A 19103-nucleotide genomic window follows, 5' to 3' on the forward strand; every position below is an offset into this window, starting at 1 on the left:
AAGGTGAATTTCTGACCAACAAGAAGTCGATGAGAAAGTCTCTGGAGCTAGACTTCCATCCTCAAAATGAGACAGCGAGAAGCTGATTGATGCCTAACAGCTAAAAATCTTTGGGGGTTTTCATTTATTTAGAAAAACTCTCAACCTGCTGAGACTCTGCCAGCATCACCCATCCTGTCCTCAGAACAGACTGGGGTTTTGGCCAAAGAAACATATTTTTAGCTTTTTACTTTGGCAAGGGAAAGATTTGAAATACATGCAATGCTCTTTTTCACATCTGTGTTTGTTTATAAATTACACTCAATGTCTCCATTCATAAAATAAGAGTTAATCATCCATTGTGCTCATTTTCCACTAAAAATTCATTTAATAATCAGAGGAACATACTTAGTGTCATATTTTGGAAGGTTATTATATGAAAAAGCACTAGGAATGATATGCAGAAGTATAATGAAAAAATCCTACAGTACTTCAATCTGCCACATCTTCCTTTATAAAAGCATTTAGGGACTGATCAGACAAAACCTTGGTTTTGCACTGGGTTCATCCACCCTGCTGGTGGATGAGTACACCAGTGCTGTCCCACGCATCAACCCATGCCATCCCCTGGGACAGCGGCCAAGGCGCCCAGTGCAGGGACGAGGGATGAGCACCAGCTGTGGCTCTGCTGGCTTGGAAGAGGCAGGCAGGCAGCCGCTGCCAGCGGTGAAGGTAATAGGATTGTGCCAGTAACCTCCCCAACCCACATGGCTCCGAGGGACAGGACAGGACTGGGATGACTGACATGTCACAGTGGAAATACTGTGGGTTTGAGGCCCCTGCCTATGCAGCAGGAGGCAGTCTATAAATAATTTCAAGTTGCATTTTTGTAGCCCGGCTCTGTATTATGTTTTCATGATAAAGTCATGCAGGCCAAACTTTGTCTCAGGTCAGCAAAATCCATTGGAATAAAGCCCCCATGAAGTCCTTCATAAAACAGACATAAGGGTTAGGTAAGTTCTTGAATCTCACCCAGCAAATTTAGGGAGCAAGCCATGAGTCTGCTGTTTGTAAGCACTGGAGGTTTTCCTCTGAAAGTTCATGTGCCCACTGGTTAATGAATGCTGTATGTCACAGGAGGCACGGTGATGGATTGATCTTCCCTCCTTGACGGGAATCTTTCAATTAAGTCTTTTATGTGCATTAGGCAAATGGAGTCCTTTTGTCCCAGAAGAAATGCATGGGGGGGTGGGAGCAAATAAAGTTAATGAATCACAGCAGCTCGCAGAAAAAGGAGGTGCTGGGGTATACTTGGAAAGCCTTTAGAGGTAATTCATCGGGTCCCTTGATTAAAAGAACCTCTAATGAACCGGAGGCTTATTAGGAGGCAAAGTGCTTTTCTGTAGCTTGTGCAACAACATATTTACCTTATCATAAAACAGAATTGACACCTGACAGCTTCATAGCAGGCTTGGAATTGCAATAGAAATTCCTCATTTAATACTCGGGGGTTTTAAAAGATAAGGCCATGTTCTCTGTCAAACCACAGAGGACAAATACGGTATGAGAAGGGAAAGAAAAGAAACAGCCCCTTTGCCCTAGGCAGGACCCCTTATCTGGGGCATTATCAGCCATGCCTGTACTGCGGGGAGTTGAGCTGTGATTCTGGCATGTGCTCAAAGTGTCATTTTCATCTTGTTCTTTGTTTTCCTCATCTGCAGCGCTGTATCCACCTTCTGGATAGCCAACCCACACAACAACCTTATAAACTGTGCAGCTGCGGGATCTGAAGTGAGTACAGAAGTTTCTGATTTGGTAACAGTTCAGAACTTCGAGCCCTGCAAGGCTCTGGTTGGAACAAAACCTGCTTCTGTTACTCAGGCATTTTTGAAACTGCTAGATCGAGACATATATTAATGTGGTTAGTGCTGCCAGTAAAAAATAATGCTTTTCCTTTTGCTGCACACTTCTTGTTTCTCCACACTTGCTGTTTCTAGAGCTGGATGGATTTAACAAAAATTCCCACCCTCTGCACAGTGTGCAGCCTGAATAAATGAAATAAATCTGACTGCATAGTGCCAGTGAAGTCTTTGTCAATGATTCTGTTGATTGCGGTACAGTAATGTTCCTCTGAAATTTCAATCAGCCCTAATGTTAATTCCACAGGAATTCTTGGTCACAGCAGGAGCTCTTATTTTTCTACAAAGACAAATAAATAAATAAATCCTTAAACAAAGAGATGCATCTCTTAAGCAAACATTTCTCTTTGTTTACGAGATGAGTCTTTCTAAACCTTCAAAATTTGATTACCTGCATTCAGGTTCCTAAATATATTTTTAGGCAGGTAAATAACATTGACCTGATTTTTAAGACTTGCACATACACTGATGGGAGGACACCAGCGAATCACAAAAGTCTTGCTTATACCTTCTATATAGATAAGCTCTATATAGAGCTTAACTTCAAGCACCCCAAAGATGCTGGGCAGGAGTCTGACTGTGAATATATGTGTGTGTGTGTTTGTGTGTGTGTACGTTCAACTTTCTGCTGAGTGTAGTAGAGAGGTCAATGCTGCTAGCTGTGATTTGTCCTGGTCTTCTGGCTTATGTCTTGTGGGTTTACTGATAAATCCTCGGGCTAATGCAGACCAGCAAAGAGGTTCAAGCGAAGGCTCAGCTGCCGGTTCTTTTTCTCAGGAAACAGGCTTTTGGTTTGTGCTGCACCACGTGCCGACGGGGCCCTCGGCAGGCATGTATTCCCCCGGCTACTCAGAGCACATGCCGATGGGGAAATTCTCCAACAACCGCGCGCATTCCAACTACCGGGTGAGTCTGCACGCAACTGGAATGCTGCCGTCCAAAAAACACCATTTTCTCGCTCCAGCTCTACGGGTCTGCAAGTTATTAATGCCTGTGCTTTCTGTTTCACTAAAAGTTCATGCAAGCTTGTTTGTGTCTGCAGAAAAAGCAGCTCGCATGCTGGCGTGGGAGCACTTGGAGTCAGCCAGCACCCGCTTCAGCTTGGCTCTTGGGCATTAAGGCTCTTCTCTCCGCTCAGTTGCACTAGGCTCTGTGCTGCTGCTCTCCTAAAATAGCTCCTCGAGGAGCACCATCTATTGGCAGCTTGTCTAATTATAGACCCCAACTGCCAATGTTAGCAATTAACTGAACAGCTTCTAGAGGGATAAATACAGCCGCCGTGTCTGATCGCTTTCTCTCACTCTTGCCTTATTTACCCCCGTGCCGTGGGGCTGTGAGGTGAGGGATGCTCATCACCGAGGGTCTGGGGCTACGGCAGCGTGTTCATGGGTATGGGGGTACATTCACAAGAATCGCTCAGTTTCTGTTAACCTGCAGCAGTTTGGGGGGTGTATACAAGTCCTGATACTGTTGACAACCCTCTATTTTGTATGTTACTAACAGAAGCAGTTTTTAGGATCATGCGATAAGCTTTGGCTTAGAAAAATTAGAGAAAGAGCCTGGAAATCAAAAGAACCATCGAATAAATATACTGTAATGTCACATTTCCCTTTTCTTTTAGGCTGGAATGATCATCGATAATGGCGTTAAAACAACTCCAGCCTCAGCCAAGGACAAAAGACCTATCCTGACACTGATTTCTGGGAGGTAAAGTGTGCTGCACAGCTTGGTTTGGAAAAGACCTAACGTATAGCACTGATTGAGAGCTATGACATTGCTCCCAAGGAAGCTGATAAGAATCCTTGCGATGCTTTTGGGGATTCTTATTAAAGAAAGGTCTTCATTTAGATTTACCACCTAACTTTTTTTCCCCATTGCATACCATAACGGACTCCCAGCATGTACATCCTCCTGTTTTGTCCTTGCTTTTCAGCTCTGAGCTGAGCTGGCATGGATATTACACCTGTGCTAGGGTGTTCTATTTTTTTTATTTTTTTTTTTACATAGAACCTCTCTATAGATGTATCATATCAGCAGACCTGGTCTGCTGGTCTGGAGGCACCTGAGAGTTCCCACTCTTTCCCCAAAGCAGACCACAGCAGGGAGGCTGAAGTAAGCAAAGGACTTCTGCAGGCAAAGTGTAATAGTGTAAGGGCTGTGCTTGCACCCTTTTATCTCATTAGAGGTTGGGTCTGGCTCTTAACATAGTTGCCAACCCCAGGGAGAGAAAAGGACTTAAATGCTCTCAAGTTGCACAGTTTTATTCCCTGACACCAGTGCCTCCAGTGGCACTGAACCTGCAATTTCCCATGACTGGGTTCCTCAACAGAAGAAAACATCTAGGGAAGAGCAACCTGCTGAACATCTCTGCCCAGGAAGGGAGAATGACTCTCAATTTTTTTCTTTTCCCCTTTCCATCTCTCGGGAGCTGTAGTCATACACTGGGCAAGGATTGCATGGGTGGGATCGGTCCTCTTGAGGGGACCCAGCCAGCGCCGCAGTCATCAGCTGTGCCCTTTGTCCTATGTCTGCATCGCCCCAGTGCCCTGCCTTGCAGCTGATGCTAAATGAAGTTCCAAAGTGAATATTATTTACAACATTTTAATGCTAAATCAATTGAAATAATTACATTGAAATTAATTACATAATGAAAGTGACTGCTAAAAAATAATAAGAGCAGCCTTCCCTGCAAATACCTCCAAATTCCCCTGGGAGCTCGATGCTGCTTTTCCAGATAGCTGAACGCGTGCCTTGGGAAAGTGCCTGTTGCCAGAGGCACAGTAAGCGATTACAAAAGGCAATTTGTCCCTTGCCATACAAGGGCAGGAATGACCCCTGGAAGCCAAGCAATTCATAATGCAGTCATGTTTGTGCTTGGTGATTACCCACCAGCGTGGGCTGCAGCTCAAAATATTTCTACCGCTTTCTACTTTTCACGTGTCAAAGCTGAAAGCCTGAATAAGTGATTATAGCTGGACTGGCCAGGGCAGCCTTGGAGGTAGGCTGGACAGTTACAAAGCTGGAGAGATTAATCTGCATTCGATTACGGCATTAAATATCTGGGCAGAACTCCGTACCTTATAGCGTTATTCCAGATACACAGGGATGTGAATGAAACTGGAATCCATCTCGCAATATCTGTATTTAACAATGTCTAGGGAATTCACAAGGGCTGATACTAAATCTCTCTCTGAAAGCAAATTCATAGTGATGAGGCTGCCAAAGCAATATTCATTTACTGGAACCCCATCAGCCTGCCGCTCAGTTTTAGATTGATATGATGGCTTATTAAGCAAAGCAAAGCGCTATTGAATATCTGTTAGCGATTTGACAGCTTGGCCTCGCTACCCATTGGCGAGGCATGAATTTTAATCTCTGGACCATCCGCTGCTGGCACTGACTTGGATACTCATCTGTCAGGGTTTCTAAGCTGTGCTGTACTGATGGAAGATGCTCCTTCGGTAGCAATAAGGAGAGCAACCCCTCAGGAGCGGGTAAATGCCAGCCGAGCTCAGCAGCACCGCAGCGAGCTGGATCCTCGCTCAGATGCTCTTGTCCGAGTGATGGCAGACAGGCAGCTGAGGGCACACTTTGCTGTAGCTTCCACTTATGTTTCTTTTTTCTTTTTTTTTTTTTTTCCTACATCAGGCCAATATTTCATCATAGTTGAGGGTTTCGGAGCTAATAAATCTCTTATGTGTGTCCTGAGCAATGGGTAGTGGAGGAGCTACTCTCAGCCCCTCTCCAAGATGTTTTAGTTCCTTCCTGCAGTGAGGAAAAAATGCTCATTGTCACAGTACGGCCAAGGGTAGGAGATAAGAATGCTCAAAAGGGGAAACAAAAGGACACTTATCTAAACAGGAATATGCTAAAGGGTAACAGAAAAGGATTAAAAAACATCTCAGCCTTTTGGGAGCAATAATAAACTTTCCGTGCCTGCAGCAATATATCAGCAATACAATAATGGCAAGGTGAAAGGAAACTTGGAGCGGGTCTTTACAACTGCCTCGCCTGGACTGGCCGTCCCTTGGCAGCAGGGTCTGGCCACCGCAGCTCGCCGAGACACGCTGCTTGGCCGGACTGCTGTCCCAGGGCTGTTCTGAGCTAGCAGAAACCAGATGTCCTGCAGGGCCGCAGACCGAGCGAGGCTGCCTTCCCTCGCCAACGTTTCTTCTCTCCTTCTGGTTACAGATACAGCCCACACAAAGATGCTGATCCTTTGAAGCCCAGGGAACCTGCAATAATCGAGCGCTTTATTGCCTACAAGAATCAGGATCACGGGGCCTGGCTGCGGGGTGGAGATGTGTGGCTGGACAACTGCCAGTGAGTTTTGCCTTATTTCAACTCTCGGAGTTCAGCCTGGTGATTATGGCGAGCATAGCTGTGGTTCAGACTATTTATATTGCTTTGCACCTTTTCATACGGCCAAGATTGAAATAAAGATGAAACATTAAGTAAACGCAGGCATTGTTTTATGCAAACAAAACCTGTTTTTTGTCTGCACTGAAGATCACTTAGATTGTTTTTGCGTGCGATTCTGACCAGCATGCAAAAATGATAACACGCAAACACACACACACGTGCACAGATGCAAATAACTGTACCTTCTCACACGAAAAACAAGGTGCTTTGGCAAGAAGTCAGCAAAATCCACCACCTTTCCTGGCTAGGTCTGGTCACAGATCAGCTTTATGTGGTTCAGTGTTATGCTGAATAAGCTAGTACTGATGAAGTAGACATGAAACTATGCATCATAGCAGCAAGGGAGAGAAACTGGGCAAACACATCTTGTGCTCTTTGAAGGCTGTTTCCTGTGCTGGTCAGAACAGATATTTCTTTTGCACTTGAAAACAGATGATCTGCTATGTTTCCTTCTGCTGAGCCAGGCTCTTGATATCAACCAAGAATAAGAAAGAGGAGAAAAAGGAAAAAAGCTACTTTACAAGGCATATTGTGATCACCCTGCCACGAATAGCTGTCTCTCCATTATCTGGTGCCCAGCTGCTGGCAGGGCTGCCTTACCCTAGAGTGACCCACGTCTCCTAAAGCCACCAGAGGCTATAAACTGGCTCTAGTGACCTGTCAGATTGGCAAGAAGGAGATCGGGGCAGAACGGTCGGAAACGTAACGCTGAGTCGCCCTGTTTATGCTTCTTGTGAACCAGAAATACCTAGCACACGCCACAGCCGACAAGTGATGTCTTTGCAGATCACTCGCATGTCACTTAGAGTTTGTGCTCTGAGTGCCACGTTCGGAGGGTACCAAGCTACTCAGCACGTTACCCCGTTTTATGAGCTTCCAGTAGCAATCCTACGGTTGTATCTGAATAAAAGGAAGCGGCTGTCAGACTGTAATTGCCTTTATAGCCACCGTAATTTCCGTTTGTGTTGCTACAATAAGACTTATGTAGTACATTAACAAAACTAATGTTAATGTGCTGTGCAGGGTACGTTTATGGGGCCGCAGAAACAGAGGGGAGGCGATAGCGTGTAATGGGCTGCCACCTAGAGACAGAAGTGGGATAAGGCAGAGCTGGGATTTACTCAGCTGCTGGCTCTCCACTAAGGGTTTTGATATGCAGGAGAGAACAGTGACAGAAGTGTACATTTACTTGTGTAAACATGCTATCAAGATATTGACTCAAACCATCACATTAATTGTAGCCTCCCCATAAGCTGGAGGCATTGATCAACAGTTGTGATTTATCTCATCTAAAAGCTTTGGAATTTGAGCAAAATGGGAGGACATTGCAATTTTTATTTTTAATAAGGAAGATCATATCTCTGTCTTCCTGCTAGTGACAAAGAAGCCAAGCTTCACTGCTTTTATAGCATTTCCCCTAGTAAGGTTATTTCATGGAAACAGTATGTAATACGTGAACACAGGGAAGCACAGAGCTGTGGGTAAGACAAAGCATTATTAAATAACAAAAGGTAGTTGGGGGTGAGAGATAAACACAATCTTTTTACCTAACAGTGAAACGAGTGTGATAATTAGATGCAGGGAAAAACCTTTGACAGGTAAACTACACCCAGCCATCTCAGACTTAACTTCCACATGGAGCAATTAGGTGCATGTCTGCTGCTTCTTATGAGTCACAAATACCTCGAGATGTGCCAAAAAAATCTTCCAAAACTGGAAAGGGAACAAGCACGCAAAAACCTGAGTTCTCCTACGAGCACCATTCAGTAATTAAGCCCTGCTGCCCTCCGCCTCCCTGGTTTGGTGATTTCAGTTTGACATGATAAAACAAACGAACAAAACCAAACAAAAATCTCTTCTGAAGCACCTCTCTTCTCCCGGCAGGTTTGCAGACAATGGCATCGGGCTGACCTTGGCGAGGTAAGTGTCACACGGGTTGTGCCGCAGCGTGGGGCACAGGCCGTGAGCAGCCCCTTCACCTCCAGGCCTTTCCCTCTAGTGGTGGGACCTTCCCTCATGATGACGGCTCAAAGCAAGAAATCAAGAACAGCCTGTTTGTTGGCGAGAGCGGAAACCTGGGCACGGAGACTATGGACAACGAGATCTGGGGACCCGGAGGCCTGGATCACAGAGGCAGGACCCTGCCCATCGGCCCGTAAGTTCAGCTCAGCATATCAAAGCGCTCGCTGTTCCCACTCCTGGTACAAGCTCCAAGCCGGTGTGGTTTCCTCAGCACTGTTTGGTTTAATAGCTTGCACACAAAGGATTTGGTTTCATGTCTCCCTGTCCCAAAGCCCTCCCTGTGCAGCTGCTGCTGGCAGGTATGTACTTGCAGGCTGCCAAGACGGCATCAAGCTCCTCTCCTCTTTCACCTCCCCTTTGCAAACAGAGTTGAGGAGACAGTCAAAGGAGTGTGTGCTAGCTGGGAACTTTTGTACATATAGTCAGCAGTGGTTGCATGAAGTGGCCGTCTCCATCCAAGGCAGCTGCCAGGAAATCTCACAGAAGGCCTTCCCTGGGCTTGAGCTGGCCTAGATGTGGTCATAGACGGCCTCAGAGCTGCTGTTAGTATTGCTGCTGTGCTACGGGAATTTAATGCCTTCAGTAAATAGCTTCAAAACATCTAGTGAACTTTGTGTGTGGCCTGTTCCTGGACCTTAGGCCTACAGATTTGTTCGCAAGTGAAGTAATGTTTTGATGTTATTTCTGAAAACAGTTATCCTAACAGTAGCTCTGTAGTGAAAAACATCTCAACAGATATTTTTCTGCCATTCTATGTGTCTCAACTTTGCCTGTTGGTAGTGATGCAGCAGGTTTATTGTTAACCATACTAATAATGAAAAGCTACTCTACTAGGGCTCTTCTTCTAATATCCTTTATATATAAATATGTGGGCATCTATTGTCTTAAGTATTGTGTGCAGAAACTCAGTGACAGAAGTATGAACTTGCCACAGAAACAGGGTTTCGAAGGGAAACCATTCATATGAGAAAGGGATCAAATTCTGATTTATTATAAGTGAAATATGAAATATCATCTTAGCCTCTTAAGGAGTTTAAACATCACATTCAGTTAATCAGCATGAAAATAGGGTTATCTTTACTTTGCAGCTGGTATCAGAAAAAGCTTTTAAAGTTTCATTGGTTTGTGCCCTCTCAACTGTTTTCAACCTTATCGGTGAGATCTTTCCTCGATTTCAAATCTGTTTTTACTGCAATTAAGTTGCACTGTTTCTCTGAAAGATGTGGTAGGACTTCTTCTAGCCCTACTGTTACTCAGCCCAAGGAGTCTCTGCAGATCTGAGGAGTTTCAGGTTTCGCTGCTGCAGAACTCATTTGTGATAGCACACACGGATTTATTCATTTTTAGTTCAATGCCTTGGCACGGCTCTAAGTTCCTTCCCTTGAGAAGTACAGACTAAATAAAGATGATCTGTCTCAGACATGAGCGAACTTGAGATGAACTTGCAAGATTAAGAAGACTTCACAGACCTAAAAAGCAGGGAAATCCCTTCTCTTCCAAAACATTAACTCAGGAGTCATCCTACGGGCTGTGGAAAATGATAGCAGCTGAGAACCAAGTGCTATGGGACTGTCCATGTCTAGAATGCATTCTCAACCTCATGCTCATGTCATGACCATGTCTCTGTCTCCTCCAAATCTGTTTTAGGAACTTTCCCATTCGAGGGATACAGTTCTACGATGGCCCGATCAACGTCCAGAACTGCACCTTCCGCAAATTTGCTGCCCTTGACGGCCGGCACACGAGTGCCTTAGCCTTCAGGCTCAATAACGCCTGGCAGAGCTGCCCCAACAACAACGTAACCGACATCCATTTTGAAGATGTCCCTGTGAGTTATCCTTCCCAGTAAGGCCTTTGACAGTTGGCTTGGAAACAGGGTTGTGGGCAAAAAGGGTGTAACAGCCTTTGGGAAAAAAAAACAAGACAAAACAAAAAAACACTAGATCTGCAGGAGGTGCCTGTTGTCTTTGCCACAAATTTAAAAAAGAGAATGACATCTGAGAGAGGAAATCGGGTGGGTGAAATAACAAGCAAATCGAGTTTGCAGCAAAACAGAAGTAGGCATCAGTATCAAAAAAATAGTGACATTCAAGTGAAAATCACTGTCCTTTCTGTATGTCTCAGAAACTGGTGAATTAGGGAGAAGAATCTGCCCCCTTATTTTCAACACAGGTATAATATTAAAGAACAGAGGGAAGTCTGTTGTGGAAGGTCTAACTCGCCTAGAAGCAACAAATACTAATTTTGGGAAACAGCCAGTGAAACTGAGCAGATGCTGGATAATTGTGCAGCCCTGCACACCAGGGTAAATCCATGGACTCCAGTTCTGCAGACATAAATGAAAGCAGAATCCAGCCAAAAAGTGGCTGCCAAATGTTGAATTACAACATGAACTTCTGGGTGCTGGTCTGAACCTGGTCTGGGGTCTGTGATTTAGTTATTTTTGTATTTGCTTGCACAAATATGTGCTAACTGGTTGCTGATGTTCACCTCTAGCAGCTGTTAAATCCAACTGCCAAACATGACCAACAAATAAATAAAGTGGTTGGGACTGAAATTATTTGGGTTGCTTAAGTTTCAAAAAGTTAGCAAACTTGCTCGTGTGTCAGGAAAAGTGCTGACTAGTGATCCTTGTGCCAAATGGGATGGGAAAGGCAAAATTCCCCCAGAAGTGTTGGTAGGTCTCTCTCTCACATTGCACCAAGCAGGCTGGTGACATGACATTTATTTATGCTGGATAAAAATATGTCAGAAGTTGCCCGAGCAGCCATTTCCCAAGGGAGGTCACTGATTGTTCCCAGCATCATTATGACTTTATGTGGCTTTGGAACCTTAAAAATGTATTAGTGGACAACAAGTGAAGTGGCTATAGTGAAATTGTCCTGTCTCCTGAACCTTCCTCCAGAATTTTAAAACAAGTCTTCATTACTGTGGCTGCAGTTTGGGTTATTTTAGCCTTTCCCCCAGGGTCAGCAGGAAAATCTGTGTCTGCTCTGTCTGACAAATCAGACACACCTTTAAAGAGCACGACCCATCTCTATTCAGACTTCAGACTTAATGAAGAGGCAGTGTGCAGGTAAAGGGGGAAAATCCCAATGTTCCTGTACCAAATGACACTGATGTTCCTGCCAACTAACAGGACCAACTGAGCTGAAAATGATTTTGTTGTTTCCAGCTTTGGATGCCCTATTTCAGAAGCTCATAGTTTTATTAGCACAGAACTGTTATCCCAGAACACCTGGAACTCCAAACTTCATCTGGAGGCATGGAGCTTCAGGGCCACTGCATATCAAGCTTACAATATCTCACGCTGAACAGCCAAAACTCTGTGGCTGTTTAAAGAATGATGTTATTAATGCATACACTGATTTCTACGTGCACAACTTGACCCCCAAACTCAACAATATTTCTTGTCCAAGCTGTTTTCTAAAACCAAATAAAGTCAGAAAATGGGTCCTTTGAGCTGTGTCAGTGACCACAGCTGTCCTTTGCTTTGTACTTTAACTGATTAATTCCTTTTTGGTGACATAAATATGTTTCACTGTTTTGTTTAGATTACCTCAAGGGTCTTCTTTGGAGAACCCGGACCCTGGTTCAATGATCTGGATATGGATGGTGATAAAACATCAGTTTTTCATGATGTAGATGGCTCTGTGTCTGAATATCCAGGCTCATACCTGATAAAAGAAGATAACTGGCTAATCAAACACCCTGACTGCATCGATGTGCCCGACTGGAGAGGTTCTATCTGCAGTGGACACTACGCACAGGTAAAGTTGCTAACTTTGCAGGTTTGTAATCACTTTATACTTATTTTAATTCTCTTGGCACTGTACATCTTGACCTTTAGAAACTGACTTTCTTCGGGGTGCCCAGGACTTAACTGCATGTGTGAACAGGTGGTTTTGAAGGTGACGATATTGGGCTTTTGCTCAGATGCTTTGGCCTTCACTGTTAACTGAAACAAATTTTACCTGAAGTCCTGTGAGAACTCCACAAGCATTAACAGATTGATATTCCCAAATGTACTGGTTTCTGGGTAGGGGAAGGTTATTTTCCCTTGTTTAATGGCGGGAAATGTTACCCACAGTGCTATGGGAAGTGTGCTGAGGAGTCAAAATTAGGCTTCAGCTCTCATGATCTTTCATCCTGTTGTGTAACCACAAACCATTCTTCCTACCACACGAGCTCCTCACCCCACTGCCGGGAGAGAGCCCTTACTTTCCTCTCATGAGTAGCACCTTTTTTTTGTCTTAGGTGTTGCAAGTGTTGTTTTTCTTCAGTGTAGGGCCACTAAAATCAATTCATAACCACTGAGCTGTTTTTCCTGCTTCTGAAATCCAGACAGAAGGGTCCTTGTTTAACAGAAGTCAGATGTCTGAGGTAGATGACATCCCACAGCCAAGGGTTGCCACTAACATTGTGGAATACTTCAGCCCGACTGTAGGCCTACCTGTAGCCTTAACTGGCACACACTCTTGAACTCAGTGGACAAGGAAATTATCTTTTCTTTTTTTTTTTTTTTTCCTGAAAATTATTTTGTTGAAAAGTGAAAAAGAAGCTGAAGAAACTGAATATACAGGTGTAAATGTATGTCATACAGGTCACTGCTGAAGTCACAGGCCTCACACAAGTTCACAGCTATTAAGTAGCTGGGACTTTAATGTTTTACTGTAGTTCATTCTTTCTCTCATCTAGATCTACATCCAAGCCTACAAGCCAGCCAACCTCAAAATGAAAATAATAAAAAATGACTACCACAATCACCCACTCTACTTGGAAGGGGCTTTGAGCAAAAGCACTCATTACCAGCAGTATCAGCCAGTTATAACTCTGAGGAAAGGCTACACCATCCACTGGGACAAGACAGCCCCTGAAGAGCTGGCCATATGGCTCATCAACTTCAACAAGTGAGTGATCCAACTGAATTCCAACATTCCAGCTCAATAATGTAACTGCATATTTTTAATGGGTGAGCTCATCGCCTCATGAACTCTTCCAGAATGAACATGCTTGTTCCAGGAAGTCCATTGACTTCACCATCTTTCCATCTGACATCTTAGATTCCTGTTTCCTCCCCAGGGAAGCCCTGGAAGATAACACTATTCGTTTTTAGAAGCCTAGAGCTAATTCATTCCCGGTGCATAGAAGTTGGAGGTGTAGGAGTCAAGAGCGGATCTGACCCCCACTGCACAACTAACCCATGGATGTTGTGTCTAATTTACATGGCATTCATTCATCACAAGTCATTAAAATTTTAACTGGCCATGAAAAAAATAAGTTACATTTCAGAGTGAATTATTTAAATTGGCTTTTAACATGCCCAGGAAAATAATAGTCATGTGTCAACTTGTTATAATTTGGGTCTTTGCTATTTTAGGAATGACTGGATCCAAGTAGGGTTTTGTTATCCTAGAGGGACAACATTTTCCATTCTGTCAGACATTCACAATCGTCTCTTGAAGAAAACATACAAAACTGGAACCTTCTATAGAACCTCTCAAATGGAGAAACTGGAGTACAGATATCCTAGCAAGGGATACTACTACTGGGATGAGGACACTGGGTAAGGAAATGACCCTTACTTATTTGGACAGTGTTGAGAAAGCTGCTGAAATCATGAGCCTTTTGGCTAATGCCATTAGCAGGGATCACAACAAAACCAGGAATTCTTTCTGGGAATGTGACCAGCATTTAATTTTCTTGGGACTCCCACAGCTGCCAGTCATTCATAGGCTGTGCTGCACTGCCAGCTACTCTGGGAAATGTTTTGCCAAGTGAATACAAATTAGGAAAAAAAAAAAAAGTAAAGTGCAGACCATAGCACTGAACTGGAGACACACCCAACCCTTTTTGTTTTGAACAGCAACCATTTATAAATACTAAGACAGGGATGCACAGGAACCAGTAGTGTGAAGTCTGTTGTTTTCTTTTAACAAATTAAAAAAAAAAGGGAAAGAAAGAAAGAAACATAAAATAAAAACCATTTATCTCTCTGTGTAAATGAACATTATAAAATAGAGCTCTAAGGTAGTTCAGGTGTCAGCTAATCTCTGTCTTAATTTTCCTGACCTCCCCAAACAATTTCTGAGATGCATCAATTTAATTGCATGTAATTTGCATTATAATTTGCAGACTGAGGGTTTGCAACATGCATTATTACACAGCATTAGGAAAGAGTTAAAAATGGGACTTTTTGTCATATTTTGCACAGAATGCTGAAGTATGCTCTTCACTCTTCTCTCCTATCCACAGGCTGCTGTTTCTGAAACTTAAAGCTCAAAATGAGAAGGAGAGATTTGCTTTCTGCTCTGTCAAGGGCTGTGAACGAATAAGGATCAAAGCTGTGATTCCAAAGCACGCTGGTATCAGTGACTGTGAAGCCACGGCCTATCCCAAGTACATTGAGACGCCCATAGTAGAAGTGCCAATGCCTAAGAAGCTATCAAGTGCACAGCTGGTAAAGTAGTTTTTCTTATCACAGAATTATTGTCATTGTAAATCTGTAGTTCTGGCACATATTGTTCCCATAGTCATGGAAAGACTGTACCGGACTCAGGTTATCACGAGCCTAATTTTCTGAAACGGACCAGGCGTGCAAAGGTATATGAAACAGATTATTTCAAGTGCAGAGCGCATTGGTCCTCAAAGGACAGAGCTGTTCATGACTTCAGCTGAAGCTGTGCGTAAAAGCACAGGGTAAAAAGTGATGATTGGTCCAGGGAATGTGCTGTTGGAGAGAGGCAAGTATGCCTGCCTGGACTCCGGCCCCTCCAGGCTGTAAGAACAGAGGGAACTGCTCAGCTGTGTCTCATTCATATAAAGGACTTTGCACAACACTTTGTCTCCTATATCCTGTCCAGTCTGGTTCTGAGCGAAGGAGGGGAATATTTTTCTGTTTTATTTTGTTTTGTTTTCCACTCATCACCCTTGAAGCAAGAATGCATAGCAAAGCCTCACAGAATCATGTATCAGCTCTGCAAAGTGAGAATCACTTAAGCTCTGCCATTTGGTGAAACAATTTAGATGCTGGCAGGGTGAGCAGAGAGGTTACCATTGTGCCCAGTCTCATTAGCAATGCAATTTGGCAAGTCACAGCTTATTATGTAGCTTTCTTGCTGATTGAATTTTGAGGTTTAAAATGTTTTCAGCATTCAGGTATTGGAAATCCTCATCAGAAACTTTTTTTTTAATAAACAGAAAACAAAGGACCACCTACTGGAAGTGAAGATAGAAACTTATAAGAAACAGTACTTCCACCTAAAGGACGACTTTGCATACATTGAGGTAAGCAGGTCATCCCAGTGAACTTTGTCTCATAAAGATATCTAAGATACTTGCTTCATTTTTGTGGAAAACTTGCTTATGATGTTACCATGAATAATTAGATTTGGGTCACTTTTGCTTTGTATATAAAAAAAAAAAAAAAAAGCAAAAAGCAGGACAGCTTGACCTCAGTGATCTGGAATTCTGCCCTTTGATATAATGAGCAGTCCCCTGATTCAACACTATCAGTGCTTCTTAGAGATGAATGTTTTGCATTTGTGTTTCTTCAACAAACCAAGAATATTCCTTACCCTCCACACAGGTTGATGGTGTAAGGTTTTTCCTCACCGATGAGGGCATTCAACTGATTGTGATTGATGGACATCATGGGAAAGTGGTTGACCGAGTAACATTCAAGAATTCAATTCTACAAGGAATCCCAGCACAGATAGAAAACTATGTCAACAACATCAAAGATCAGTGAGTAATCTGCTGTTACTAAGGCAATTCTGTACAAGAATGCTGTACAACACATCTTTTTTGTGGCTTTAGTCACCTAACACGGGCCAGACTGACTGGGCTAGCAATGTGTTTCTGTACCTGCTGACTCCAACAGAGTCCAAATGTGTGCAGGACATCCAGGCTGCAGAAAGATGCAGACTGTGATTTAGGAACAGATCAAGCCTCTGATAAGCTGCAGAGCTACATTTGATTAATAAACTGCAGATCCACATTTATGTGGTGGGTTACAGATAAACTGCAGGCTTAAATTCAAGAATAAACTCAGCACTTATCGGTACAGATGTGCACAGTTTACATTTTTCTATTGCCTGCACACTCTCTCAAATAGCAGAAAATCCCACTAATAAAATGCATTCCTCTTTGCACGTTTCCTGCCAATACTTAAGGTCTCTATGCTTTTATTTTTAAAACATGGGCAGACAGAAATGCAGAGTTTTGCAAGTGGGTGGTAAGTACCCAAGGAATGCTCTTGCATCCTGGAGGACAGTGGGTTTGTCTGTGGGAATAGTAAAGGTAACATCAGAAATCTGTTATGTGAAGGGTTTGTTCCTATGCTGGTTTGTAGAGAGCTACGGGGAAATGAATATACTTCCCTGTTATTAAGCCTATTTTGATTTGAAATCCTGTACCTAACATTTAATACAAATATGATTGCTTTGCTGATGAGCAATCTGTGGGCAGACCAACAGGCTATTTTTCTAGGATTTATTATAGAGCCCTGGGGGGAAGTTTCAGCAGGGTGCCATGAATGAGGATGCAGAAGTGTTTCTACTGTCTTAAATAGTCCTAAAGGTTGCAAAAAAACCACATCAAGTAGTTACTGTAGAGAAGTATAGTAGTTGCTCACTTTTCTTTCATTAAAAAAAATAAAATAGGACATTTCACAGAAACCATCATCCTCCTTTGTAAAAAGTCCGCTCTCTATCCCCACTGAACCCTGCTGCCTGGATTCTTTCTTACTTTAGAAGATTGAATTGTAATTAGGCTTTAAGTGCATTTGGGTCTATCTGAGCCTCATTGTCTTCTCTTGATTAGTATTGGAACTGGGTTAGGATTAGTGTTAGGGTTAGGACTGCAACTGGATCCAACTTGGTCAGCAGCTCTTGGGTCTCACTCAGCTGCGTGTGCTTGCAAGGGCTAAACCCTCAAATTCTTCTCCTCATTTCACCAAAAGCTTTCCCAGCCTTTCCATTCCGATCAGACAAAGACTTCACCTACAACCATTGTTCATCCGTTTGTTGAGCGAGGGTGTTGTTCAGTTGGATGCAGACACCATACAGAAGGAGGGACCGTACAGCCAGCAGCTTCTTGTCACCATTCCCCTTCTGCGGTGCAGAGCACAAGCTGTACAGAAAAGTGGTGCTCACAGAGGGGAGGAGGCTCCACCACCCAAAACACCTAGCCAGCCTCTCATGATGATACTCCTAGAACAACTTTTAAATAGGTTTATAGCTCTGGGGATGTGAGAAGAGCTGTTTCTAGCAATGACATGCCTCTTGGTTCATTTAAAGAACATTCTACAGGCCAAATTACTTTTTTTTTTTAATACATCCATTTTTTTTTTCTGATGAGTTTCCCAGGGGTAAAAAAACAAAACATCTGTTTAATTTATTTTAAACTTCCATAGTAGAAAAGGCTTAATAGAAACTAAAGATTTTACCAAATAGAAAAAAGAAGTGATTCAGCATGCACAAAGTAGTCAAAAACCAGCCTGAAGGCTCAATCCATTCTTGTAAGCACTGGTGGATTTTAACACCTCGGTTTTATTTTAGGAAAAGACCTGATGACTCTTAACTCCTCTGCTTCTCTTTTTCCTTTGCCACCATCCACTGCTGTTTTCCCCTGAACAGTTTCAGTTCCAGCTGAGGTGTTAGGATGTAACTACGGCACGCAGTAGCTCAGGGCTTGAGCTCTGCAGGAGCTGCTGCCTAATTAATTTTAGCGACTTGTGTCCACTGTGATGCAGGAAAGCAGACCCAGCAAGACTATCAGTTGAGAGCCAGTTGAGTCAGGAAAGCTTCATTCATGGAAACCCTGCAAGGTGGAATGAAATTATTTAATCTGACCAAGTGTTTGCTCAATTATTCTGCCATGCAGCTTTAATTAAGAGCTGAGCAAGAATGGCATCCCAGCCCCACTGAACGTAGTAGCAGACTTCCACCGAGCTCACTGAAGTGTACTGCTCTTCCTTGATGTGCTCTGAGATAACCCTTGGAGGTGTTCGTGCATCTTGTAAGGAAGTAATGAGTCAACTTCCCTGAGTGGCCTGTGCTCCGCTCTGGACAATTTTCTTTGTATGATTACCCCTTCATATTTAATTCCGATTTTCATTCTACACTTTTAGAATTAAGCCCAGTTGGTTACTGAGTTTTATCCAAGTGTTTGCAGATTTGTACTAGTTTAAAGTACTTAACTCAAGTCTTTTGTTTATCACTTTGCATTTGTAAAGGACCCCGAGAAATTTTGAGGTGAAAAACTTACGCAAGTAGGACAATAATAAAAAAAAAAAATCTAAGACAACAGATTATTTGAGACTTGCAATGAACATCCCAGGGAGAGCATGTTCCTTTCCGAGCAAAGCAGGATGGAAGTGCTGGTTGGAAACATTTGAACCACCCTAGAAACCAGTGTATTAAAAAGAAAAAAAAAAGCAAATTCCATCTGTTTCCTAATGGGTTTTGCATGATTGGAAAAGTGAACATATGACTAAGATTTTAGCTTTGACAAAAGCCATTAAGGCAGAAACCACTGTAGTTCATGGGTGTCTTTGAGTCACACAGGCTCAAGCCAGACAAGCGAGGACTGTTTTCTAACTCTTCATCTGTTTATAAATGGCTTTGTTTCCTTCAGCTCTATAGTGCTGGTGACGTCTAAAGGAAGATTCATTTCAAGAGGACCATGGACTAAAGTATTGGAGAAACTTGGAGCAGGAGAGGGCTTTAGGTTAAAAGGTAACTGCTTTTTAAAAATGCA

At 43.1% G+C, this 19103-nt stretch overlaps 1 protein-coding gene across 6 annotated transcripts in view; it reads left to right on the forward strand.

The window, feature by feature from the left end:
- CEMIP (cell migration inducing hyaluronidase 1) overlaps nt 1-19103 on the forward strand; it is a 108756-nt gene that overhangs the window by 85093 nt on the left and 4560 nt on the right. For all 6 annotated transcript variants that reach the window (XM_048071909.2, XM_048071912.2, XM_067003788.1 and 3 more), the window contains 14 exons: nt 1701-1770; nt 2676-2804; nt 3520-3605; nt 6090-6221; nt 8205-8240; nt 8320-8475; nt 9990-10170; nt 11897-12112; nt 13041-13252; nt 13723-13908; nt 14598-14802; nt 15543-15629; nt 15931-16088; nt 18981-19081. In XM_048071909.2, coding sequence (XP_047927866.2) covers nt 1701-1770; nt 2676-2804; nt 3520-3605; nt 6090-6221; nt 8205-8240; nt 8320-8475; nt 9990-10170; nt 11897-12112; nt 13041-13252; nt 13723-13908; nt 14598-14802; nt 15543-15629; nt 15931-16088; nt 18981-19081 — 1955 coding nt within the window. The remainder of the gene's footprint in view (nt 1-1700; nt 1771-2675; nt 2805-3519; nt 3606-6089; nt 6222-8204; nt 8241-8319; nt 8476-9989; nt 10171-11896; nt 12113-13040; nt 13253-13722; nt 13909-14597; nt 14803-15542; nt 15630-15930; nt 16089-18980; nt 19082-19103) is intronic.

Source organism: Anser cygnoides, chromosome 11, assembly GCF_040182565.1.
Source record: "Anser cygnoides isolate HZ-2024a breed goose chromosome 11, Taihu_goose_T2T_genome, whole genome shotgun sequence".
NCBI classification, from domain to species: Eukaryota; Metazoa; Chordata; class Aves; order Anseriformes; family Anatidae; genus Anser; species Anser cygnoides.